Here is a 27,432-nt window from a genome sequence, read left to right as displayed (position 1 = left end):
GACAATAAACAATTGTGTTTGGTTGTTTTTTCAACTGTAACATAGTTCTTCAAATCCATATTAAAGTTTTCCACTTTATGTCTAAAGAGGGATGCATTGTGACATGAAGTACTATATGATCTTGGAATTTTGTGCTGTGATTTTAGCATGTTTTGAGCGGTGGCTTTTTAAAGGAGTTCATGACACTTACCCTGCTAACTTCTGGGTTGATTTAGGGCCCCTGTATTCCCAAGACCGAATTCTCCAAGCTATGGGGAACATTGCACTGGCCTTTCATCTGCTGTGTGAGCGAGCCAGCCCCAACTCTTTCTGGCAGCCGTACATTCAGACCCTCCCCAGTGAGTACGACACCCCTCTCTACTTCGAAGAAGAGGAAGTGCGCTGTCTTCAGTCGACACAAGCCATCCATGATGTCTTCAGCCAGTATAAAAACACAGCACGCCAGTACGCCTATTTCTATAAAGTCATCCAGGTGAGCGAGGCGGGGAGGAGTGGCATGTGTGTCCACTTGAAGTCTTACAGGGCCTACGCACTTTGCTCTTAAGCTGGAGGGTATCCAGGTACCTTCTGTCATTTTCACTTCTGTAGAACTACCACATACCACATAGTCTTTAACGTATCTGCCTTCATCAGCATCCAGCATCAGTACAAGCAGAAGTACTTCCTCACTGACTAAAGTTGCTAAGCCTTTTGAAAGTGAGTTTATAAGGAGATTTTACAAGCTGTCAACCTTATCAAATATAAAACGTTGCTCGTGTGTAATGTTTCTAGGAAAATTAGAATTGATTTCTAAGGGGCTGGGTTAAGATCCCTGGTTGTTCTTGCAAAAGACCAGGGTTCAATTCCTAGCACTTACGTGATGGTTTGTAGCCATCTGTAATTCCAGGTCCAGGAGAATCTGGTGCTCTTTTCTGACTTCCTAGGGCACAAGGCATGCATACAGTTCACAGACATACATGCAGACAAAACACTCATAGATAAAATGAATACATCTAATAAAAATTAAAAACTTAAAAACATTAGGGAACAGAAATTGGTAAAAGTTAAATTAATTTCTACTATATTCATGAGTTAAAAAAATTGACAGTTATGTCAACTGCAAGGTGATTTGCTTATGTTTATCAAAGTGTACTACTATTTATTATGTATTATATTTTAGGTAGTCCTAAGTGAAAGTGTCATACACAGAGTCTCTAGGGGGTTGATTTTGACTTTATGTGTTTTAGGGGTTTCATCTTCCCTTTTCAGGAAGGGGCAGAACCAGTGCTGCAGCTCCCCACTGAGCTGAACAGGAGGTGTCTCTCTAGACTCCGCTTTGTAGTACTTGGGTCTGCCTCAGCCCTGCTACACCCAACTGAGGAGAACAGGAATAGTAACCACTTGTTCCCTTTCCTTTTCTTGGGCAGTTTGGCAACCTGAATCAGGCTGATGTGGTTATATTGTAAATCATCTGTCCTACAGTGTTTTGTTTTCTTTTCAAATGCAGTCATCTCGCTTTATTCCTTAATGGAATAGTTTTATTTATTTATTATTTATTTATTTATTTATTTATTTATTTATTTAAAAGATGACTTTATTTGTATGTGTGCATAGAACCTAGGGCCTTCTGTTTGCAGGCAAGCACTTTTCCTATCCATTCATTGTTTTAGCTTTACAGCATGCCTGTTGTATAGGAATATCCCTCTCACAGATACATCTCCCCTCCTGCCAAATGTTTCAACTATTTCAGAAGTCATATGATTCTTGCCTCAAACAGAAATTGTTTTGCTTTTCTAACCTCAAGGTTTAGGACATTATGAAGAATGGTAATATGTAGGTTTTCTTTCAAGTTTACCTAATTTAAAAAAAGTTGATGGAGCTAGATTACAACTTTGCCTCTTTATTTATGATGTCCCGGAGTCCTACATCTGACATCTGGTGTGGCTTTTTGTCATCTGAAAGTGTTATGTTTTTATTTTTATTTTATTTTAATGAGCACCTTGGCATTGTGAGTGCCTTTGACTCTCTGTCCTGTCTCATCTCCCCCACCCCTGTGTGTGTGTGTGTGTGTGTGTGTGTGTACACTCGTGAGAGAGAGACAGAGAGAGAGAGAGAGAGAGAGAGAGAGAGAAGGAGGGAAGGAGGGAGGGAGGGAGGGAGGGAGGGAGGGAGGGAGGGGTAGGCTATGGGGTATGGGCACTTACGTGGGCTAGCAAAGCCTTGTTAGGAAGGGCTGGCCCTTAAGCTGGATGAACCTGAGGCAGAATGAAGCAGTAGAGGAGAGTCTGTCCCAGTAGAAACCCAGTGGCCATGTAGGAAGAGCACAGGCTTTGTAGTAAGACAAAACCTCTGGAAAACCTGATTCCATCACACTTGCTGTTCAAATGGAATTTGGTCTCTGAAGCCAGGGCTTACCTACCATACTCTCTCTCCACTGCTTAGCACTGGGCTGTGCCTCAGTGGGCAGTTTCTGTGCTACCCTGGCTGTAAGGTGGGAAGATCCTGCCCCAACTCCCAGGCGAAGGTGGACAGAAAGAGGTGGCCTGTGTGAACGAAGCCCCTGGGCTGCACAGACACTCCGTGTTTGTAGTTGTCACTGTTGGGACCCTTCAGCTTCAGCCAGCTTTGCTTGGTTGTCACAGGTCCTTATGGTTTTCAAGGAATTCAGCATCTATCATACTACAGAAAAAAAAAGGCAAGAATCTGGTAGTTGTTCAGTCCACAAGGCTGGGTGTCTCTGAGGGTTCCCGGAGAGCTGCTGGTCTTGTCAGAATCTTGAAGAAGTTGGATTTAATACCAACTGCAGCAACAAGAGAGTGGATTTGCTAGTGAGAGGGAAGGCCAGCAAGAAGAAAACAGTTTTTTTTCCTTCATGTCTTTTTATGTGAGCCACCACCAGAAAGTGCCATCCAGGTTGGGGTGGGTCTTTCTTCTGATTAAGACAGTTCCATCACAGGAGTAACTAACAAGTTGGGTCCCTGTCAATTCCCGATGTAGCCAAGTTGACAGCTGCAATTAGCCATTACACTTGTTAAACCGTCCTTTGAGTCCAGCTGTTTTTCTTTTCTTGTTTTAGGTAATTCTCATCACTTCTGAAAGTGTTGAACAGTAAATCAGAGTAAATACAGATGTTGTCTGCTGTCATTTTGTTTGTATTATGTCTTCCCTCCGAGAGAGTAGTGAACCTCCTCCCTTCCTCATGCTTTTTCAGGGTTGGGGGTTTGTCCACTAGCAGCTCAGTGCAGCATCACTGTCTCAGCACTCAGGAAGAGCGAAGAGACCCACGTTAGCAATTCATCATGTGGTCTGTCCCGAGGTGTCTTCAATTTTTGTTTGGGTTTATTGTTTTTGCATTGAACATCTTCACCCTCTCCAGAGACATGAAAACCCTTGCCCAGACAAATACACACATGAGCTCTGCCACAGATCGATGCAGAGTACAGGGAAGGGGTGTCCATGTTCCATTTCTAGTTATTATTACTTCCACTTAAAGTTGTCTTCCTGGGTGCTGGCTTGAGGGCTCCTTTGTCAGGGCTCAGAGTCAGTGTGTCTGTGACTTTCCTTCCCCAGGTTGTTTGTGGTTGTGGTGTTAGTCGTAGGAACCTAACAGAGACAGCGTGTGTATTTCCCAGGTCCTGAAATACTCTCCATGCCTAGCACTCTCTTCAGGTAGCAGAAATAGCGTCCCAGTTATATTCCCAATGGTCACTTCCAGCCAGTGTGGGCTTGGCCCCTTATTCTGTTTCTCTCACTTTGACTGGTCTTTTCCTCTTACCTGGAAACCAGTCTTAAGGGTCTTTAATACTGAACAAACTAGCCAGCCCTCTCTGGCTGCAGCTCTTTGTGTGATCGCTACCCTATCTGTCTCTTTGGATTTTAACCCCTCATAGCAACTTAATTATTTAATAACTCAATTGATAATGAGTCTCTTGAGTGTAAAGTATTACATTTAGAGATAGCCAATGATAGAGAAGTACATGCATTCAATGTGTGTGCGTGCGCGTTTGTATGTGCATGTGTGTCTGTGTGAGTGTGTGTGCATGTGTGTCTGTGTGTGTGCATGTGTGTGTGCATGTGTGCGTGTGCACGTACACGCACTCACATGTGCATTTGCATTGCTAGGGATTGAATCCAACCCCATTGAGCCACAGCTGTAACTTCACAAAAGTTTTCTGGAACCCTTGTGCCCTTTTTGAGAGTATTTGGTAGAAGTCACTCATTTGTATTTATCTGATATTTCCTCAAATTCAGTTGAGATTATGCATTTTTGACATCAATGCCTAGAAGTCAGCTTGTACCCTGCTCAGTTCTTTACTTTCAGTTTGAAGTGATTTTATAGGTATAGATCAGACAGAACAGTAAGGCATAGAGCACACTTCCCTCTGCTGCTCTGGCTTAGTGTCGTGCCTTAGCAGCTGCAGTGTAAGGTGGGAGCCAGCTCTCCTGACTGCCCTTCCCCCGCTTTGCTTACAGTGTCTAACTTCTCAGTCACCTGATACTGCTTGGAAGAATACTTTGGCAGGCACTTTGTAGACAACTTTCATTTAATATTTATCTAAAGTTTTCACTTTAGACTGAGATTATGTTTTTGGCAAGAGTACCATACAAGTCAAGTTGTGTCCTCCTCAGGGAACACATAAATTAATGTGCTTTATTAATGACTTTTCCAATAAATTTGATGCTTTGAGCAAATCCCCTATTCTCATTTCTAGTTTTTGTGCTCATCACTGCCCTCTGCAGGAGGGATGTATGATTGCAGGGTGTGGCAGCTGCAAGTTTTCTGCTGATTTTTCTTCTGTGAGAACTGAAATTTTACTGTGAGGAGTAGTTGTCCCTACTTCCCCATTTATTGATTTATTCAGTAGTTCATATGAACAAGGATTCATGGACACTTATTTAATTCGATGGGTTCTATGACCCACTACTCTCACTGTTGATTTGATGTACTGTTTTAAATGGCTCTCCAAATGACACTTGATTTGTCCTTCAGTTTTAACTATTTGGAGGAAATCCTATGCAGCATTTGCCATAACCTAAATGTATGGAAGTATGTTAAATAAAAATGTTGAAATAACTGATTCTTGGATTATACGTTGCTTACCGAGTTTCTTTAGCATCAGAGTGAAAAGTAGCTATGGGTAATCCTTTCTAGTGCTTCCCTCTGCCCATCCTAACAAACATTTTGCCTTGTTCTTGGCTGACTTCATAGTAATGCTACAGCCACTAGGTGAGGGCTATGAGCAGCAGAAGTGAGGCTGAAGGAACAGAGTCAGGCAGTGAATGGCGAAGTGTCTGAAGCCAGTTTAGGGGACTGCAGGTGCGAGATGAGTGGGCCTTGGGTTCTTCTTCAGCTGTGGGAGCCACAAGCAGAAGTCACGAGTGTAGGAGAGCAATAACAGTCCCTGCTTTCATGGGACTTTCACGACTTGGCTGGGAGTGCTTTCTGCTCAGGTAAGCAGCATCCACTTGCAGAGTGCTTGTCGGGCTGTCCTGAGGAAGCACACAAGTGAGGGTGGGTAGAGAGTGCTGTGCACATCACCAGGAGCTCATGGCTGCAAATGTCAGTCCCTCTGGGGCAGAGCTGTGACCGTGCCTTTGGGACTGCTGAGAAAGGGAGAAGCTTCCTAAAAGGACTCCCTGGTTTAAGAAGTGTACTGGGGATGGAGTGCTTGTGAGATACACTCTACACCAGCTACAGCCCCAGATTTCCTCGGCTCTCTGAGGGTTTGATCTTTCCAGTGACCCAGGATGGAGGGCTGCATCTGCATTGTATACGTGAGGAATGGAATGTGTGGGAGCTGCCCCCAGGTGTGGTGATGTCTGTGGTTTTTGGAATGGGTTTAGGGCGGTTCTGTAGGACCCAGCCTTTGAACTTGACCACAGAACTAGGCTTTGTTTTTAAGGTTATTTATGGTTTTAATTTTGGGACCAAGAAGTTTAATGACAGAGTAGTCTGGAACAAAAGTTCTTCAGGATATTATGTGTACGGCAAGTTGGATGTGCCCTATTGATTGGGAGGGTCATGTGCTTACAGCACCATTCTGTGAGCTTGGTGGGCATTCTGTTAGCACCCTAGTGTAATGTCCAGCCCTGGACATCGCCTCTCTGCCAGAGTTGGCAGTTATGCATCCTTGGAGGGTGTCATTTCTTTACATTATCCCTGGGTTCTGCAGAAGCTGCCAGTGCACCATCTCTCTATTACCTTACCTGGACAACTTTTCATGGTGCAAAAACATGAAAATAAGCCAGAAGCCAAGAAGGAGCACAGACTGGTATAGTGTTGTCAATGCCGTTGCTGTCTTGGTTGGAGCTGCTGGCTATCTTAAAATGTCTTGAACTATGTGTCCTTGCTTGTTCCTGATAGCCATTGTCATCCTTTTAATGGAGTTCAGTGTGTGAGAGTGTCTTTGTTCTTTGTGAGGTTCCTACAGTTGTGTATTACTCCTTTAAATGTGTATCTGATGCTTGTCGTCTTCATAAAGGCTGTGGTTCTGTCATTTAAAATTTAATCTGAGTTTCTCACTATGTCCTTGTTTGTCTAATACCATTAACAATTCAATTATAGTCTTTATCTTCTGGGAATTTAGTGTCCTTTGTTTTCTCTATTTTTTTCTGCCTTTAGTTTCAGTGGCCTCTGGAAGACTTTTTTCTGTGTCCATGGCTTGCTCTGGGGGAAAGCCATACCTCATATAGTGCTAGTGCTGAGATTGGGCAAAGGACATCACTTTGTGGGGTGTCCATGTGAGCCTGGGACACTGTTATGTCCTTCTATGGAAGCTCCTCAGATTTAGACTCCAGCATGCAGTGTTCACTGTCCCTGACCCCTCATGTTAAACCCTGGCCTCCCTCCCCTTCCTTAGCCTCTGCCTGCCTGACGTGTTAGAATGCAAACTTGTGACTTTATCACTCCGCTTAGGGGCAGACATCCAGTAAAGGGACATGTAATTTTTGCCCTCTCTAATACCAGATGTTCACTTGTTGGCAGAAGTACCTGTGTGGATGCTACACACACCCCTGGTTATACTCAGGTTTGATCCTTCTGGAGAAAGGGAGGTAAAGGGTGTGATGCCTATTGGCATTTTGGTTTTAGCTGCTGTTCTAGTGTCCTAGAGGTGTGTGTGTCACAGAATTCCATGCCCTCCGACCTTGGTTTCTGTCCTAAGGTAAATTAGTATCCGAAAGGAGTTTATGTTTCCTTACTTTCTGTCTGCTCAGCTAGAGTGCTCTTCACTGAGGGCAGGGATGTTGTTTCATTGTGTTAGATAACTGGAGAGGACACAGCTAGTGCTGTGGTTGCTGAGTAACATCACAGCTGAAATAGCAAACAACTGCTTTTCAGAATAAATACAGCTGGCGGACCCTGTTCTGCAGCCCATTGAGAGCTGCGATTCCATCAACATCACTGAGCAATGGATGTTGGGTTAGATCCTAGGGATGTGGGGTAAGTCCACTGAGATGCAGCCCTGCTGCTCTGACTGCAAGTGCAGTTTGGAGGGCTCCAGAACCCGCACTGTAGTCACCTGCTGGCCTCCCTACTCACTTCAGAATCACCAAAGCCACTGCTCACATCGTTGGTGTGATGGGCTTGTCACAGACTACAAAGGGTCAAGGGCAGACTGCCGCTGTCAGTCAAATGTTCCTTTGCTGAACTACGTCTTTAGCCCCGCCTCCTCTTTTCTGAGACCTGTCTTGTTATACCAGCTCAAGCTGGCCCAGACTTCTGTTACCAGCTACAAGTATGTTATCTTCCTGCCTCAACTGTTCAACTGCTGCCATTATAAGTATGCTGCCAACATGCCTTGCTAATTCTGGTTTTGTTTTTTTAATGGGGATGTTTGCCTGCATCTTGTGTTCACATTTTGGAGTTTCCAGGATTTGTAGAAGACCCAGCAATGATTCCATGGTGATATGGATGAACTGTCCATAATTCCAGGTCAGGCTTTTTATGTGGATTGTGAAGTGTTGTCCTTCCTTTAGACTCGTCTTTCTGTGACTGGGTATGCACGGCTCTTGACCTTCCCAGCTTAGATATGTCTACCCAGTTAATAGGGATCTTCTGGGAGTATAAAAGGTTTCTTAATCCCCTAGCTCTCCTTATACTTGGCGTGAACCGGAAAGCAAGGCTTCTCAGTGGTGCTTTATGGTCCCTCCCCTCCTACCAACCCCTTCATCTGGCCTCTCCTCAGAACCTCTAGGACTTATGAGCCTTTGCTGCCTGTAAGAACCTTTCCCAAATTTCCAAAGCAACCCCTTCACCTCCTGGTTTCAACTTAGAGTCTTCCCGAGTGTGTATTCTCCTGACAGGATTCCCTGTCATCTGTCCTGTACGATGCTCATGTCTTTACAGCCCTACCACTATCTAGGTGTGCTTTTGTGTTGTCACCTGTACCTTCTGCCATGTGATCATCTGGACAGGAGACTGTCTGTCTTGGTCACCAGTGTTGCCGCTAAATGAGAGAAGGCCAGGGTGTGCACACAGAGGGCTTAGTGTGTGAAACACAGTCCATAGAGAAGACCAATTTTCCTGTTAACTCTTAAAATCTTTACAGTTAGAACGGACAGCTTCTTGGAACAGACTGAATAAGGCCAGTCTGGGAGGGCAAAGGAGGACTCTAAGGCTTCTGCTCTGCAATGCAAGTTTATCTTCTTCTCTCCAGGCCTGAAATGGAGGCCGTTGGTAATAAATTCCCAACTTCTAGGTTGGCAAGGCCTAAGCTGCATCAGGAGCAGCCTTGCCTGTGGGGCTTTTCGGAGGATCGCATTTATTTGGGTTTAGACTGCAGTGTTTCAAGCAGATGCCCTTTGTATGCAGAACTCAGATGGAGCAAACGTTCACTGTTACATTGTAAGTCTGTGAGCATGAATGTTTAATGGAAGTGCTCACCCAGCCTCTATCATGGTGACGTATACAGGTGTGTCTAAAGGAAAAACTGTCAGGATGAGGAGACTTCACTTCTATATGCCAGTGACTTGAGGACAATTCTAATGAGCTCTAAAATGTTTTGTCAGTCTTGTTTTTTTTCTTAAATGCTGTGATGGCATCTAAAATTAATACACCATTTTTATTTGCTAATATTTACCTCGGAAATGCTATTGTCAGCTTTGAAATTCTTGCTCTTACTGTCTTTTTATAAGTTTTAAGTGAGTCAGAGGTCCTGGCCCCTGAACCAGAAGGACACTGGTGTTGTATTAATGGCCACATCTTCTGTGACCTGTATGATGCTGTTTACTGGCACCTGAAGGTGGGCCCTTGGCCAGTCGTTGTGTGTGGACTCATGCTGCAGTGGCAGTGTTGCTTGTGGGATTGAAGTGTTAGGAGTAGGGCTCCAAAACAACAGGGTCTGTAAGGAAGGGGCGTCAATGTCTGCCTGTCTCGTGCAGTTACCTCGTTACCAAAGGCCTGTGTTTTTAGTGACTCCAGCCCTCTGTCTTCTTTTTTTATTAAGGGAAAGCAAACAAGGCTTTATTGAGAAGGAGAGTGGGAGCCTTCTGTGGCAAAGAGGGACCTCTGGAATGGGTTGCCCTCTAGTGGCTTTCTGATTTGGCCTGCCCCTCCTCACCAACACTGCATGTGTCGCTCATCTGTGAGTAGCTTTGCCAGGTGCTGGCTTGGCAGAGACCTATGCTTCTGTCCAAAAGGAGCTGTCTATTAAATCCAGTCCAGCAATACAAACCAGAGTGGAGTCCAGCTACAGTCAGGGAGAGGGACAGCAGCAGTAAAGCATCAGACACAGAAGTAGGGCTTCTCGCTGACCATAAGCCAGCCTGCTGTGTCATGCGATACGGAGTAGGCAGAGGAGTTGAAGGAGGGAACAGCACTAACAAGGTATACTTTCCTAAGTGTCAAGGTCTGCCCTGTGTCTAACTGTGGGAGCTCATCAGACTCCTCCCTCTTGGCAAGTGAGGATCAATCGGTGAGGGTCCTCTGCTTAAAGACGCTGTTCCTACTGATTAGTGGAGTGTCCTACTTAGCATTTCTAACTTCCTTCTCTGTTCAAGCAGCCAACTCACTTGTCTTAAACCTTGGGTTGCTGGTTCATTTTTTATATCCGGCTGTGTCCAGTTAGTGCTGCCTGTTTGCACATGGGTGTGAGCTATCCCTGGAGCACAGACAACTCACCAGTGGCCACAACTTCAAAGAAACACGACTACTTCTCTAGCTGACATCAGTTGCCAATAGCTTTTCATCTAGAGGCTGGGCCTAAGCTGTGTCCTGTCCTGAGGCTGCCTTCCACAGCACCGCCCCAGCCTCCTGCCATCTACTCTTTCTGTCCTCTTCTGCACGCTCTCCGTCTACAGTGTGATGTTTAAACAGTTCTCGCAAAACGTTTGCAGTGTATTCAGGCTGTGTAGATACAAATAACAGGAAGAGAGGATGGCACGACCGTTGATAAATGACTGTCAGTAACGAAGACGCCATTGACTCTCAGAACAGCTACCGTTAATGTAATATGTAGCTTCAAAAGAGGTAGGGAATAGTTAATAACCTCTTGTAGCAAAAGGGAACAGCTTGGGGAAATTTCCTGTTGGCTTTTAGCTTTTTTTTAATGTAATTTAAGCTGTCCCATATAGAGTTGATATACGTTGCACACAGTACCCACAGCCGTTTTGAGATGGCAGCTCTCTAGTGTCCTTTCCTCACTGGGCACCTACCCTTTCCAAGGAGTGGCCCATGTCTTACTGTCACCAAAGCTTGCTTACAAACCTGTAAGTAGGGGTGAGTCATGGACTGACTCTGCATCTCCTGCCCCTGTAATGTTGGTGAGATTTGTTCATGTTGCTGGGTGTGGCAACAGGTTAGCCCCTTTCATTGTTCTGTAAGCTTTTTTTGTAAACATTATCATTGCCCCGCCCTCCCGTTTTTGAGATATGGTTTTACCTTGTAGTCCAGGCTAGCTTGGAGCTCTCAATGCAGCCCTGTTATAAGTAGCCTAAGTATATTTGTTTTCCTGTGGACATTACTTGAATATAGTGTCAGTTTGCTTGCTTCAGCCTCCCAAGCACTGGGATTACAAGTGATGCCAAGCTTGAAGGCAGCGTGCTTTTCATTCTGTTCTTCTGTTCACACAGACTTTGGTTATCTGCTGGGCTTGGGCCGTATGCTACTTTCTTCTCTCATTGCTGTGACAAATGACCTAAGTGAAAAAGCTCCTTAGAGACTGTATGTACCCTGTAGCGTCACATTACATCCACTGTCAAGACACAGAGGAGGAGTCTTAATGTTTCTCTCCTCTTTTGATTCAGTCCAGGGCTCTAGCCCACATTCTGGGTGGGTCTTCCCTTTTTAGTTAAATTTTGGGAAGTGCCCTTATGTCTCCTATGTGATTCTACATCCAGTTAAGTTGACAAATAAATTAACCAGCATGGGCAGGTGAGAGACAGACAGACACAGACAGAGTGTGTGTGAGAGAGGGAAGGGGAGAGTGTCAGTGAACATGAGTGTATATGCATGCGTACTCATGCACACATGTCACATGGCATGTGGAAGTTAGTGGACAGCTTTGCGAGCCAGTTCTATCTTTATCTCTGTTCCCAGGATTGAACTCGGATATCAGGTTTGCATAGCAAAGACTTAAATCATTGGGCTGTCTTACTGGCACAGTTACAACTAGTCTTATATCTGTCTCCCTGAAGACATACATCTTTCTTCTGGGCATTCTCTTGGGAGAAGGATTGTTGAAATACTGAAGGCTGCCAGTTTGGTCTCAGTTGACATTGCTAAACAGTTAGTTACTCCAAGAGCCCCAACCAGTGGGCGCTCTGACCAGCAGTCATTTCTACTTGTTCTACTTCTTCCCCAGCACTGTGGGATGTGGGGTGCTGTGCACTTTTAGCTTTTATGGTTCCAAGTTACACTGCTGACTGAAAGTGTAAGCATGTTTCTGTTTGCTTACTAGTTTGATATCCTCTGTCAGAAGAGCTGGTCAGTCTTCTGCTTGCTTAAAAATATATTTTATCCAACCCTGTAGATCTGAAATTCATCCTATAAACACAATATATATCTGAAATACATCCTGTAAATCAGTATAAAATTATTAAATATTTCACATAATTTTAAAATAATTTTTTAGATCCTGTATTTTAGAAAGTTATATAATATTAATTTTTATGATTGTGGTAAAATAAATAATTACTTTCATAGTGTTCTGTAACCTTCATTATTAAGTATTTCTTAAGCTTTTCAGGACATTAAGTCTTCATATGAAGTAGTAACTGCCTGCTGCCTCCCTGCCTGCCTGCCTCCCTGCCTCCCTGCCTCCTTCCCTGCCTCTCTGCCTGCCTGCCTGCCTGCCTACCTGCCATTGGCTGATTTTCGTTTGGCACTCTCTTGTGAATGTGTTCATAAGATGTGGGTTTGTGACTTTTAGTTTGTAGCTGGGGAAGTCACTTTCCAGATGCTGTTTTTCAATAAATAGACTTTCTTAACGTTAAGGATGCCTGTGTTACTGGCCTCATCTTCAAGATAAGGCAGCGCTTTTTGTGTTTGTCTTAAGAGTTTTTTTTTTGGTCTGGGCCAGAAATTCTCAACTGTGAGAGTTTGTCCCTTGGGTGGTGGAGACACTTTTGGCTGTCACAGCTGGATCATGAATGCTATAAACATCTTACAGTGCAACAAAAACTGATCTGGCCCTGATACCAACAGACTGAAGTTGGAGCTCAGGCCTAGGATAAGATGTGATACTATGTTTATTAATGTGGTTGCTTTTGGAAGTATTACAGTCTCTGGAGAGAACTTGATCTTTCCAACATGCGTGACCCTAATCTTTTGTTTAAAACAAAACTTGGTCTTATTTATGATGGAGAGTTTTGTATGGTTATATTGATGGATGGGACGACGGTGGTAGTGGTGTTTGGTTGTTTAAAGGCAGTACATGAGAGTAAATTGACCTGGCTTTTGAGAACGGTAGATACTGTATCCTTTCCAGTCTGACCACTGAGCAGATTTCATGCAGGCAAAGCACTGATGCACAAATAGAATCTTTAAGAATTGCTTTAAGATTACAACTGTAATGAAAACCGAGATCCTGACTGCTCTCCTGAACAATGGCGTAAGTTCAGGAAACAACTTGACTGTGAACTGTGCTTTTATCAGAATTGCCGTCTGCTTCTTGGCACAGTGAGATGAGTGACTGGATGCTTGCCGGATGGGGAGGAGCTTGTCCTCCATTTTTATCATGGCGGTTGAGTTGTGTTTCCACCTGTCAGGTATGCCGCATGTGCCTGTTTGGGGGCACAGACTGTGGTAACCTGCATAGGTGCTTAGGAGAGGTGGGGAGGCACACTGAGCTCGTGGCAGCTGGGACGCAGCAGGCAGTGGTGGGAGAGTGGTGTGGACACACTCTCCTCTGGATTCACACCCCGGGCAGATTCAGACGATTCTTAATGCTAAAATCTACGAATTTTAAAATCAGAATCAATAGCTGTAGGGTGGTCAGATGAGGAGACTCATGTCTAGGCTGTATTATAGGATGGCAACTGTTCTACTGTTGGTGACCCCTAGAGGATTGTTTTGATAATTAATAAATCAATAACATGGGTTTATTAGACTCAAGGTTTTCTTTTAAAACTCACAAATACAAGCTGTTGTATAAGGTACTGCTGCTGTCTCTGGCATTCTTCTGAACTTGTGAGCGCTGGAGGTGGAAGGAGTGTGAGCCTGGAATTAGAATACATTGTGGGGGTTGTCAGGTAACTTAGTCTGTCTCCTCACCCAGTAACAAGAGTGCCAGGAACTGGCTTATGTTTGGAAGATTGCCCGAGAAGTTTAAGACTTTGTGTGGTATAAACTTCACCAAATGGTAGGGCCTGCTTTGCGGACTTTTTCTAGTGATTTTTAACCATGTGTTTTCTAGTGATTTTTAACCATGTGTTTTCTGTGTTATGTTCATGTCTATGAAGCACCATGGCAGGTAGATGGAACCTAGGTGTAGGTCCTGGAGTTTTTTCTAAGCCTTAGTTTATATGAAATGGAGTTGGTGATAGTGCTGGTGGCATGGGGGCATTTAAACCCATTAGCACCTATAAAATCGTGAGCATGGTTATGAGCCCAACACCTCTGGGCACTTGAGAAGTGTGTGTTCTGTCAGAGCTGATTTGGATGATAGTGAAACCCGGGACTGCTCAAGCCACTCCCACCTTGTACTGTCACCAGATGGGGTTAGTTCTTAAGGCAATGCCCTGGACAACACATGTGTGGTGAGCAGGTTCTTAACTGCTGCCACTGCTGCCAGAGTGCGTTTGCAGCACTTGTAGGGCATAGTAGACACTCCAGAGAAAACCAGCATGGCTTTTGGTGTAAGACACTGTTTTCAGCTTTTTCCTAATTTTAAGGAATGTTTAAATTTATATTATGTGTGTGTGTAGGCTGACACGGATGCAGATGTTATCAGACACCTTGTGAGAGATGGGTTTCTTCTTCTCTACCGTGTGCATTCTTCGGGGTTGGATTCAGGTTGTCAGACTTGGCAACAAGCGCTTTGACCCAGGCTCCCACCCCTTTTTAAGTGAAACTTTTTTGAGGTGAGGGGCTGCTGAGAAGCAAACCCAGAGTCCTCCTCATGCATTGTAGGCAAGTACATGGCCACCAAACTGCAGTTGCTTCTCTAAGTGGAACTTTAAAAAACAAAACGGGCAAGTTGTGTATATCATGTGTATGTATATCCGATAAGAATAAATAAACAAAGTGGGAGTTGGATCTTTTCTATTTGACAGAGTTTGTGGGGAGCCAGGTAGAACCTCAGGACCCCAGAACCCTAACGTGGGTTTGTTCTCTGACCTTGCTCTAGAGGGTGCCTGTGTTTTATAATGGAAGGCTTAGCTAGGCAGCCATGCTCTTGACATTCTCCATGGTGCAGAGCACAGCACCCAGCCCCTGGATTTAGAGCAAGCAAGTATGAATGGCCTGCTTCCCTTCCTGCGTCTGCGGTGTGTTCACACAAGGGCCAGCATCCTGGGCCGCAGACCTAGAGCATCATGCTGTTCCTTCCACTTCACAGCTCTCCTCTGTTTGAAGGAATGAAAGCCGGTGTGTGGATCAGAGACCAGGATAGATTATCCCTTAGTACTCAGGGCCTTACGGAGGTCTTCCGCTTACCTGGTTCTCACAGGAAGTCTGGAGAGGGATGCGGCTCAGATAAGCTCCTGTGTTGGGTTGGTTCTGGGTAAGGTCCAGCAGAGACACACCAGTGTGACACATTGTAACTGGCCCGAGTACATAACATGTGTTTTAAAAGGCTTGCATGTGGCCTAGAGCCATGCATTTGGAACTAAAATAGAAAAATGCGTTCTGAGGTGAGTCAAAGTAGAGCATGACGGAAAGAGACAGGAGAGCAAGACCTTGTCATTACACGAACAGCAATGCTGATAGACCAAAACCTCCTCCAGCTCCACTGACTGCACTTCTGCTTCTAGCCGAGGAGAAGCAGGGTCTCTTCACCAGGGCCTTCACTAGTCCCTTGCCCTCACCAGTCTTGTCTTGTCTTCTCCTTTTACCTTGCTCCTTGTAGCAGAACACACCCTTGTAAAGACATCTTCCTTTTTTCTTCTTTCTTCCTGTGAACATGTTCAGTCCTCCTCCTTAAAGGCACAAAGGGGTGGAAATACCAAGTGCCTTGTTGGAATGAGGGAGCCAGGGTTTCACCAGCCTGCAGCAGACATACAAGGAGTGAGAAAAATCATGCAGTTGTTGGGCAGCCCTGAGATTTCACTTTACTGTGGCAAATCCTAGACCATCTTTACTGAGAAAGTGTGATGTGCTTGTGTGAATTTTCTTAGATATGTGTACTTGGAAGTTAACAATTTTTAAAAATTTGTTTTCTAGAGGCTTAAAACAACACATTTCTCATGTTTTCTAGAGACTTAAATCAACATTATCTTATACTCTTTTTAGACTAGGAGGACAGGTCTGGCCTGGCTGGGTGCCTGCTTCCATGGCTCTTACAGAGGCATAGTTGTGTGGGTCTGTCTGAAGGTCAGCTCCTGAGCTTGCCTCTGACTGGCTGGAAGCTGTACCTCCTTAGCGCCATGGCTGTTTCTTGTTGTTGGCTGGAGGCTACTCTCAGTTCTTTGCCATATCAGGCCCTTATTTTGTTGTGTTCGTGTTGGTTGTATTGGAGTTGAGCCAGAGGCCTTGTATACTCTAGGCCTTGCACTGCATCACTGACCTATGTCCACAACTTTTCCCTCTGAGAAGGAGTCTTACTGAGTTGTCTTGTCTGGCTTTGAACTCACTATATAGCCGAAGAAGACCTTGAACTTGTGACTCTCCTGTGTCGGCCTCATTATAAGCTGGGACTATAGTCCTCTGCTACTAGGCCTAGCTACACCCTTAGGTTTTTAACATTCTCAGAACTCACTGCCCTCTATGGTGGCTGGAATGAGGTATCCCCATACTTTATGGTGGCTGGAATGAGATATCCCCATACTTTATGGTGGCTGGAATGAGATATCCCCATACTTTATGGTGACTGGAATGAGATATCCCCATACTTTATGGTGGCTGGAATGAGATATCCCCATACTTTATGGTGGCTGGAATGAGATATCCCCATACCTTATTGTTGCTTGAATGAGATATCCCCATACTTTTATGGTGGCTGGAATGAGATCTCCCCATACTTTATGGTGGCTGGAATGAGATCTCCCCCATACTTTATGGTGGCTGGAATGAGTTCTCCCCCATACAGCACTTGAATACTAGTCTCCAGGTTCAAAGCTTCGCACCATTTCCAGTTCATTCTTTACTTCCGGCTTGTGATTTAAGATGAACACTTTCAGTTCTCTGCTTCAGCTACCATACCTACCGCTTCCCTTCTGTGAAAACCTTTACCCTTCTGGAACTGTAAGCCAAGTAACCCCTTCCTTCTATAAGTTACTTTAGTCTTGGTGTTTTGTCACAGCAGGAGAAATGTAGCCTTCCTCCTCTCATTCTGTTAGATTCATCCGTTAGTAGACTGCTTTCCTCAGAGGAGAACCTCTTCATTTCTACTTTATTTACCAGCGATTCCTAAGTTCTTTTTTCCTGGAAGATGAAACTCATTGGTGTCTCTCAGGTATCATAAAGACTGAGGTTAGACAGGTGAGCTCCGTAGGGCCCACGTATAGAACTACCTGTCCCCGGTACCTCTTCCCTAGACTACATCCCTACTGTGGGAACTTGTGTGTGTGGGTGTTGCCAGCTTTGCCCTTTTCACCCTCCACTCTCCTGTACACAGTCCTTGAGCAAGCACTTCCTATTCTTGCTGTGCCTTATGCTCTCTGCCCCAGATGTCAGAGCTTGGCCTTCTCTGGAGCCCAGCCCCCTGCCACCTGCTCTGTGTGTCATTGCAAGACGAGCTTTTGCTGACAGGGCCTGCAGCCTCTGCTTTGTAATTCCAGCATGTGCTTGGTATCTTAGTGTATGCTATCTTCAACATTTGCAATCCAGCCTTGGTGTTACTTACTTGGGGAGGGCAGAAGGCCCTCCTGCTATTCCATCCCCATGGAGACTGGCACATGACAGACAGCATTGCTTTAATGAGTTGGTGAAGTGAGCTCTGCTCCATGTAAATGTTTCTGCTTGGATGGAAGGCTATCCTGGGACTCAAAAACCCAGGAACCACACAGCTCTGAGGTGGGGCAGTGTCCCAAGGGAAGGACATCCTGAGACATGGGAACCCTGGAACCACACAGCTCTGAGAGGAAGCCTCTCCCCCCTCCACAGAGGCATTTCAGTTCCCAGTGAGGGTACTCGCAGCTGAACTCAGGAACCTCAGTGCCACTCTACTTCTTTGCCTCCTCCCTTCTCTTCATTTCTTCTCGGCTTATTCCAACGAGAGAGTCACACCAGGCAGCAAATCTCATGAAAGAGATTTATTGGAGGAACCAAGGTGTGGAGAGAAGGAAGAATCTAGGGACGGCTGCCCTCTTTTCCCCGGAGTAGACAGCAGGGAATTGAACAAAGGGCAGGGCTTATGTAGGAATTCTTAGGGGCAGAACTTTTCAGCACAGAGATCTCCAGAGTGAGGATTGGTGGGATTTTCTGTTCAGGGATTGTGGGGGATTGTGGGAAGCTCAGGAATTGGTGGATTTTTCCTGCTCAGGGATTGGTTGATTCTTTTTTTCACCCCACCCCCCCACACACTCCCTTTTCTACAATAGGCCCATGGGTTAGGATGGGAAGTTCTTCCTAGCCGCAGGGAGCTTTGGCTGAGGTGCCATCCTTGTGGAGCTGCTCAGGGAGGCTGGAAAGGAGGTGATGCCACTGTGTAAGCTCCTGTGGGACATGAGGACTGCAGGCTGAGGCAGGAAAGGAGATGCACCACTGTGGACAGTTCTTGTAACGGCTGCAGACTGAGGAGGTGCTGTGGCACTGCCATTTTGACAGGAGCTACCATTTTGACAGCTCCTTTGGGGGCACCTATGTGTCCATAGGCTAGGGCAGGAAGGAGGGGCCAGCAGCCTTTGATGAAGTTTGTAGCATGTCACTTAGGGACTATACTCCAGAGTGTTTTGGTGGAGCAGAGGGAACATGGACCATCCCTGGTAAAACTTGTTCCACTCTTGTGGCCTTTATTATTTCTTGTGCAGTAATATAGTTACTTTTTACATTACTTTAACTTGGTTATTTTTCCAAGGCTAATAAGAACCTTTCTTACAGATTTTATACCTGTTCCTTTTTTCTTTTCTTCTTTTTTTGGTTGTTGTTGACATAGCTCATCCTACAGTTCTCACACCTGTCTGCTCATGAGATTTTCACAGAAAATAGCATGTTTCATTAGTGCTTGCTTTTAAAAAAAAAAGGCAAAGAAAAAACAAAGGACAATATTTCATGTAGCCCAGGCTAGTTTCAAACTTGATGTATAAGTCAGGAATGACCTTGAATTCTTGATCTTCCTTGTTTCTCCTGTGCTGTTATTTGGCTGTGCACCACACCTGGACACCGGTGGTTGGCACAGGGTCTGGTCCGTTGTTGTTGTTGTTTGTTTGTTTTTAATGATCATATACTTTAGGCAGATAGATTGAAAGATATGGTTCTCCTGACGGGTAAATCTTTTACCAAAAGTTTTCATTGAAACAAATGGAGAAGCTGTCTGGTCTGTTCTATAACCAAAGGCTTGTCGATGCAGATTGTAATAAGAACCTGACTAGAAGTGCTCCAGGCGTTCCCTTCCACCCACCAGGTTTCCTCAGAACCGCTTGGGCCTAGCTCAACTGACATCGTTGTCATAGTTTCTGCCTACTGTTCCCATGGAGCTCATCGTTGGAGGCAGGTAGAGTTCTGTTGGGGAGAGAAGGCCGAGTGCAGGAACCGCAAAGCAAAGACTTGGCCCACCTCAGTGAATGGGGATCCGAGCAGGCACAGGAGGCCAGGGTGTTCCAGCACTTCCGATGTTCCAGGGCTCCTTGTTTTCTGCCACTAGTCCCCTGGTGGTCATTGAAATCGCCCAAACCTTTGCTCGCTCTCTTTCTTCCTTCCTTTCTGTCAGTATGTTCCAAAGATGTTGTCTTTAAAGGGTTGAAGAGGAATCCACACAGTGGCCGTGTGCATGACAAGATGAGTGAACATTTGCTCTCCATTTGAACTGTATTATGGTTCCTAGGGACGCCAGACAGTGGCAGCTGTGACCAAGGGGTCCATCTGTAGCATCAGCACCTGAGTTGCTTAACATTCTAGCAGGAGATCTCAGGCCAATCTCTTACCCCTCCATGGCCTTTAGGTTTCAGCCTTCCCTGCTAGCCCACCCCTCCCTCCCTTGCCCCCCTACGAAACTCTTATTTGTGACTTGATCAGCGTCAGCCTTCTACAGACAGAAAGTATGAGGGTAGGAGGCCAGATCTATCTATCTTGTGCCCTTGTTTTCTCTTCCTTTCTGGATAGACCTCATGAATATTTCCCAGATGAAGGGATGATTGAGTGGTGCTGGCATAGCAACTGAGTAGCTGTTCACCGTGGTGTGAAGTCAGAGCTAGAACTGTTTTGCAGGCTGCATGTGCTAGAATTCAGAGGTCATGAGAGGTCACATGAAAGTTTAAAAGGAAGATTAATCTTAAACTTTGTTGAAGGACTTGGCTAAATGAATCAGTGGGAGGGGGAATTATTCCAATCTGGAAAGTGTGAAAATGGGCAGGAAGACTGTTTCCCACTTCAGGTTTTCTGAGGGATAAATGATAAATGGCTTAAGATGACTTCCAGATTCTGCAACTTGTTCAGGGGCTAAAAGGTGACTAGAAAGAACAACGGTCATTCTGCTGAGCAGAGTTTAATTGACACAGCCAATGATCTAAAATCCTATGTTGGAAAATGTCACTTCATTATATGTGTCTGGAAGTGCAGATGGGGAAACAGATTTCTTTCTTTTTGCAGTAGATTCATTAAGTGTTTGGGAAGATTCTCTTTTGCACCAACTCCAACAGAGTAGTTTGAAGCTGAGATAACTCAGTTGTGCAGGATTGCTGTGTGCCACTGTAAGACTCTGTCAGCACTGTGCGGTCTGTCAGCAGGTAGGTGCAGGACACACACACACACAGCGCCTGCCCCACAGTCTGTTTGAGGTTGGATGATGGTGCACTGACACGCATAGAGCACTTGGGATGGAGAGGAAGATGGGAGCTGCTCACACTTAGCGAGCTCTCTCTCTGGGCTAGGAATCTTCTCCAAGTGCAGCAGTCCTAGCCACTTGTCCAGGTCACTCCTGTGTGGAGCTGGTGCCTCTTGCACTGAGGATGATTGGAGTGGATGGCAGGAGGTGCACACCAGTCTCCTGTCCCAGGACTCCTGTCCCAGCAGAGCTAAAAACCCACCACGGTCTTCATACCATTGCTACTGGTCATCCTGGAAAGGCAGTCTGCTGACCTTTCATTTCGTAGCAGATTTGTTAGCTCCACACACCTGGTGTGGTGTCATTGCACGTGGCATTGCAGAAATCATTTACATGGAAATTATTTCCAGCCTTGTTTCTCTTTGTTTGCAGCCATATGATTGAAAAGAAACAGGGAGTCTTACAAGTAAGACCGTGCTTACTGTGATGGGTTCCCTGGGCTACCTACCCATGGTTGGTGTGCCCCTTCTGTGTTCCCAGGCAGTCCTACGAGCCTCACATTTGTCTTTGGTGTATATGTTACCATTGACAGACCCAAATATGCCTTCCCCTTCTTGGTCCCTGAGTTGTGGGAGTCTGCCACTACCTTAAATTGGCCTAGTCATGTCCCCATCTTTGGCTTCCTTCATTCTTTTTCTATGGAGAAACCTAAAGCCACGTGACAAGAAGTCCTGTCTTCCTCTCAAGTGTCTTTTTCTTCTTGTCCCTTAATTTACAGGCTGTTCCTGGTGCCTTTGAAATAATGATCTGGTCATCATTTATTCTTCAGTCCCAAGGTGTGCACCCTGGGTTTTCCCTAGTCAAAGCCAGGGAACTCCCCCAGGAGGTCTCCAAGAAGCACCTGTTCACTGACTGGTGTCTTTATTCTGCCAAGGGTCTCTGGTGCTGTCATTGCTGTATTGCAATACAAATGTTTCCAGAGGTCCTGGACTCTAGGTCCAGCCAGCCTATTTTTCAAAACCTAGTTCTGAAATCTTTTCTTATCTGCGACTATGGTAAAACATCATTTTCATTTGAAAGATGGCTCAAATCAGTGTATTGGCTTCTTAACATTCTGTTCCAAGTGAACAATTAGCAATTCTCCATTTTCTACCTTACACTTTAAAGATAGGCATGGATTAAATTGGAAAAATTGTTTCTAGAAATTGGATTTTTTTTAACAAAATGGGATTACTTTTAGAATGTGAGCTAGTAATTCCTCTGGGGTGGGATGGTGAAACACAAGAGTAAAACCCATTGCAGAGTGTTGCCAATGAAGCATTTAATTAGGAAAATGTAAGGTAAAGTGCTCTTGATGGAGAAGGTAGTAGTCAGCCTTGCATAGCCCCATGGAGTGGCGTGTGCCCTCTATAGTTTGGCAGTTTGGCTCTCTTCTCCTTTTTCCTTTTTTTTTTTTTTTTTTTTTTTTTTTTTTAAATCTTGTGTCCTGTTTAGTTAAAAGGTGAAGTTTTGTGTTTCAGAAGAATTTTTTCATTACTTTTTCACCCAGGATCTTTGAATGCTAAGACTGCAGCAGCAGTGACATCCTGGTCCTCGTCTCTTCCCTTACCTTAGAGCAGTGTTTCACACAGGTTGTTGTCTAGTTTGGCTTCATACTGAAATGAGGGATTGTTTTTTTCTTCCAGTTCTGGCATTTGAACCTAGGACACTGTACAACATCAGAGGCCCTGGCCCAGTGTATGTCAGACAGCTTTCTTCTTTAAAATGTGTGTGTGTACTGGGTGCGGCAGCAGACAGCCTCAGATGTTGTTCCTTAGAAGCCGTTCACCTTGGTTTTGAGATAGGTGTTTTCACGACCTTGCTGTCAGTGGGCATTTCCACCAGCCAGTGATGGTGTGCATGATGTATGGGTTCACGCAGAGGACGGATGGCATGGATGCCCTGAAGACATCAGTGTGGCCGTCCTCCTGAGTACTAGAAGGCTCCAAGTGCTGTACCAGTGTGGCTCGCATTCCTCAGAGTCCTGATGAGCTGACATCTGCGAGTTCTTGGATTCTGCAGTGCATCCCTAGAGTTTATTTCTTATTAACTACTCACAAACTATTCCATTTGTTTTATTCGTTTTTGTTTTTTAAAACATGTAGCCCAGATTGGCCTTGAACTCGTGATCTTCTTACCAACATCTCCCAAGTTTACAAGCTTGAGCTATCCTGCTGAGCTTCTTAACTCCCTTTATGCTGAAAGGCTATGTCTTAGTTACTTTTCTGTTGCTGTGAAGACATAGTGATCAAGGAAGCTTATAGAAGAAAGAGTTTATTTGGGGCTTACAGTTTCAGAAGTTGGAATTCATTATCATCATTGTAGGGAGAATGGTGTCAGGCATGGCACAGGTGTTGCAGCTGAGAGTTTATATCCTTATCTGCAAGTAGAAGGCAGACAAATTAATTGGGAATGACTTGTGCTTTTTGAAACTTCAAAATCTGCCCCTAGTAACACATTTCCTCTAAGGCCACACCTCCTAATCCTTCTCAAACCGTTCCACCAGCTGGGAATTAAACGTTCAAATATTGGAGCCTATGGAGGCCATTAGAAATTCAAACCACTAGAGGCTGAATGTGTACCTAAGGGTCCAACATTTATTTTGCTATCCACATGACAACTAGGAGAATTGAAAGTAGCCAAAAGATGTCATCACTATAGCTTGGAAGTAGACAGATTCAGTGATTAATAAAATTATTCTATGAGGCTGTTGTTATCATGAAATGATAGGAATTTCAGATAATGGAATATTAGAAGTGGCTAGAATGCCAGTATGGCATAATTCTGTGAAGAAAGTACCAGAAAACAAAGTGTGTATGTGGCCTCTATGTTTTAAAGTATAAAAAAGGAGGGGTGTGTGTGTGTGCGTGTGTGTGTGCGTGTGTGTGTGTCCCCACAAAGAATCAAGGCCAGGGCCTCTCTCATGCTTCTGAGCTGCTTCCAGAACCAGTATTTTTCTTCTCATACACTGTGAGGGGAAGTAGACCCCATGATAGCTAAGAACATCCAGATTTGAGACCATTACTAAAGATTACAACTCCATGTGTGCCTTTCCTGCCAGCTGTTGATCTTGTCATTACTGCTGGACATGTAGCCATGTAAGTCATTTTGTAACTTACTGTGGTGAAGGAATTCACCGTGTCATGCATTCACCGTGTCAGAACTCCAGCAATTCACACACAAGGAGACAGCTAAGAGTTTCCTTAAACTCCTAAATACTGACATCTAGGTTGCTATTCCAGCTTCCTTGGTTATGAACTGGGGAGCCTGGGCCATCCTATTAATTTCCCTGTTCCTTGGTTTCCTGGACATTAGAACGAGGTTGATGACTATTGTCTTAGTTAGGGGTTTACTGCTGTGAACAGACACCGCAACCAAAGCAACCCCATAAGGACAGCTTTTAATTGGGGCTGGCGTACAGGTTCAGAGGTTCAGTCCATTATCATCAAAGCAGGAGATGGCAGCATCCAGGTGGGCATGGAGCAGAAGGAGCTGAGAGTTCTACATCTTCATCTGAAGGCTGCTAGTAGAATATTGGTTTCCAGGCAGCTAGGATGAGGGTCTTAAAGCCCACACCCACAGTGACACACCTGCTCCAACAGGGCCACACCTTCTAATATTGCCACTCTCTGGGACCAAGCATATGTAAACTATCACATTCCACTCCCTGGCTCCCATAGATTTGTTCAAACACAGGTCTCTGGGGGCCATACCTAAAAATAGCATAATGCAAAATACATTTAGTCCAACTTCAAAAGTCCCTGTAGTCTGTAGCAGCCTTAATAGTGTTAGAAGTCCAAAGTTCAAAGTCTTTTCTGAGATTCATCCAATCACTTAACTGTAATCCCCAAAGCAAAACAGGAACCCAGCTGGGCAAACTCCAAACTCTGCATCTCCATGTCTGATGTCAAAGCAGTTTTAAGATCTCCAACTCCTTTTCATCTTTGTTGACTGCAACAGACTTCTTTCTTCTGGGCTGGTTCCACTCCCTGTTAGCAGCTTTCCTCAACAGATATCCTGTGTGGCTCTGGCATCCCAAACATCCTTGGGTCTCCAAGTCAACTTCAATTTCACAGCTTCTTGTTCCAATGTCTGGGATCCACACATGATCTTCTGGGCTCCTCCAAAAGGCTGGCGTCACTTCTCCAGCTCTACCTCCCTCTGCAGCACTCTAAGCTCAGGTTGATCCACTCCACTGCCACTGTTGTTCTTGGTGATCATCCCATGGTACTGGCATCTCCAATACACTGGGGTCTTCCTCTGCAACTAGACTTCACCAATAGCCTCTCACAGGCTCTATTCATGGTGTCAAGCCTCTACTCCTTTGCATGAGCTCTTCAGTTCTGGGCTGTCAGTTGCAACTGAGGCTGCACCTTCACCAATGTCCTTCCATGGCCCCTCACAGTGCCAAGTCTCAGCTGTTCTTCATGACCCCTCCATGCCTTCAAAACCAGTACCTCCTGGGTGACTCTCACATATTACCAAGTCCAGCTGCAGCATGAGTTACCACCTTGGCTTTCTCTGGAACACAGCTTCTTTGTGCTCTCAGAAAACACTTCCCAGAAGATTTCACCTCAGTGATGTTGATCTCTTCTTAATCACCACTCATTTCTTAGCTCCAGCTGACCAGCATCAATTGTCTAAGTAACCTCTCTATTCTTGACTCTAAAGCCAGAGCCCTATGGCCGAAGCTGTGGAGTTCTGCTGCAGGAGCTGGAACATGGCCCCTGTTCTATTACACTATCTCCAGCTTTCTGTTTTCCAACTCCTTCACTGCATAAGTTTGGCTGTCCTGGATCTTGCATTGTAGATCGACCTTGAACTCAGAGATCTGCATGTCTGTCTCCTCGGATTAAAGGTGTGTACCACCTTGCCTAGATCTAAATTTAGCTGGGTAGGATCTTGCCCCCATGTCCCTTACTCTGTTACCTCATAGAACACAGGATTTGGCTCCATTTCACTTCCTGGTACGCTTTTAGTACTCGAACCATATATTTTTCCTTTTTAAGCGTGCTATGCTTATTCAAAATGCTCAACCTGAGCTTAGAGTGCTGCAGAGGGAGGTAGAGCTGGAGAAGTGACGCCAGACTTAACCAGAGAACAAAGTCTCTTTTGAGCTTTCTTAAGACTTCTTTTGTCAATGCAATTAATCTGAGTCTCTTCACCTTAGCTTCAGGCAGACTCTTGAGACAAGTGCAAAGAGTAGCCACATTCTTCACCAAAGTACCACAAAAACAGTCTCTAGGCCACATACTGAAATTATTCTCCTCTGAATCCTTGGGCCAGGTCTGCACAGTTAAAATCACTCACAGCAACAAAGTCTTCCATATTCCTCATTAGGATAGCTCATTAAGCCCCACTTAAAACATTCCATGACTTTCCAAATCCAAAGTCCCCAAATTCACATTCTTCCAAACAAAAACATGGTCAGGCCCATCACAGTGCCAACTTCTGTCATATTTAGGGTTTTATTGATGTGAACAGACACCATGACCAAGGCAACTCCTATAAGGACAGCATTTAATTGGGGCTGGCTTACAGGTTTAGACGTTCAGTCTATTATCATCAAGGTGGGAGCATGGCAGCATCCAGGCAGGTATGGTGCAGGAGGAACTGAGAGTTCCACCTCTTGTTCTGAAAGCAAACAGAAGACTGGCTTCCAGGCAGCTATGATGAGGATCTTAAAGCCCATAGCCACAGTGTCACACCTACTCTAACAGGGCCATACCTTCTAATAGTGCCACTCCAAGTATATAGTGGGACCAAGCATATGCACACCATCTCAATAATGAAGCCTATTTTGGAAGAATTTTGGTGATTAAATATACACAGGTAAAGTTCTTGCTAATAACCTCCACAAAATACAGAGCTGACAGTTGCTTGTACGCCTGCTCTTTTGGAGAGAGAGCACTTTTTTGTGTCTAGATAGGCCATTTTCTTCCTAGGGCAAGGTTTATAGGTACACTCTAGATGTCAGCACTCTATAAAGGAAGTGGCTGGAAGTGCGCACTCCTGACCCTGGTCATACCAGCTTAGGCAATGGAAAGTAAATGTATTGTGAAGCTGAAGTAATTGTCTGCTTTGTTTATTTGGTGGTATATTGTTTGAGGCAGGGTTTTACTTAGTAGGCCTGGTTGGTTTAGAACTCACTATGTAAACCAAGCTGGCTTTGAACTTGCATAGGTCTACTTCCCTCTACCTCCTGAGTGCTGGGAGTAAAGATGTTTGCCACCACATGCTGCTAGCCTGCATTTTGGTGAAAACATGTTCCTATAAAACATCCGCCTTACTACTGTTGATTTCTCGCTTTGTGGTGTTTGTTTTTTAATGTTGAGAGTGAGGTTTTGGAATTTTGCTTCTGAGTAAATATTGACCCCTTAATGGAGACCAGGGAATGTGGTTTGATTATGGTTGAATCACTGTCTGTGTATATGATGTGTGTGTGTGTGTGTGTGTGGGGTCTGTCTCTGTGTTTCTGTCTGTCTGTGTTCCCTGGGAGTGCTTCTCTCTGGGTCCTGGAAGTGGTGATTTGTAAAGTTGTCACTTCCCACGCTCTTGCCTGCTGTGCAGGCATGTGCAGGTGAGGTGTTTCTCAGGTGTCCTTGTCACAGCTGTCCTCACTTGGTATGAAGGTTTTTCTTAGTCTTGGAGGGAAAAACGTCTCTGAGGCTCTGAAGGCACTGGGAACTCATTGCTGTTGGCTAAAAGCCTGTCTCTGCCTCACCAGCTTAGTAGCAGGGAGAGGACATGCCCTAGAGTGGCAGCTCCAGGAACCTGGCAGGTCGCAGAGGACGGCCGGCCCTGGGTACCAGCTCTGAAAGTTCATTTGTCTGTCCTCTGGCTTTGCTGGGCAGCGGCCTTCAGAGGGTGTGAGTTTTGTATCTTCCTTTACCAT

The 27,432-nt window shown here is 45.0% G+C and overlaps 1 protein-coding gene across 1 annotated transcript in view; it reads left to right on the top strand.

Annotated features, from left to right (window-relative positions):
- The window catches only part of Setd3 (SET domain containing 3, actin histidine methyltransferase), a 66,080-nt gene that overhangs the window by 20,243 nt on the left and 18,405 nt on the right, over window positions 1-27,432 (top strand). Inside the window, exon 6 of the mRNA XM_032908397.1 lies at window positions 216-472. Within this exon, the coding sequence (XP_032764288.1) occupies window positions 216-472 (257 nt within the window). The remainder of the gene's footprint in view (window positions 1-215; window positions 473-27,432) is intronic.

The sequence above is a fragment of the Rattus rattus genome, chromosome 7 (assembly GCF_011064425.1).
Source record: "Rattus rattus isolate New Zealand chromosome 7, Rrattus_CSIRO_v1, whole genome shotgun sequence".
NCBI lineage: Eukaryota > Metazoa > Chordata > Mammalia > Rodentia > Muridae > Rattus > Rattus rattus.
Note: the sequence above shows the minus strand (reverse complement) of the source record. Positions and strands in the feature narration are given on the sequence as shown.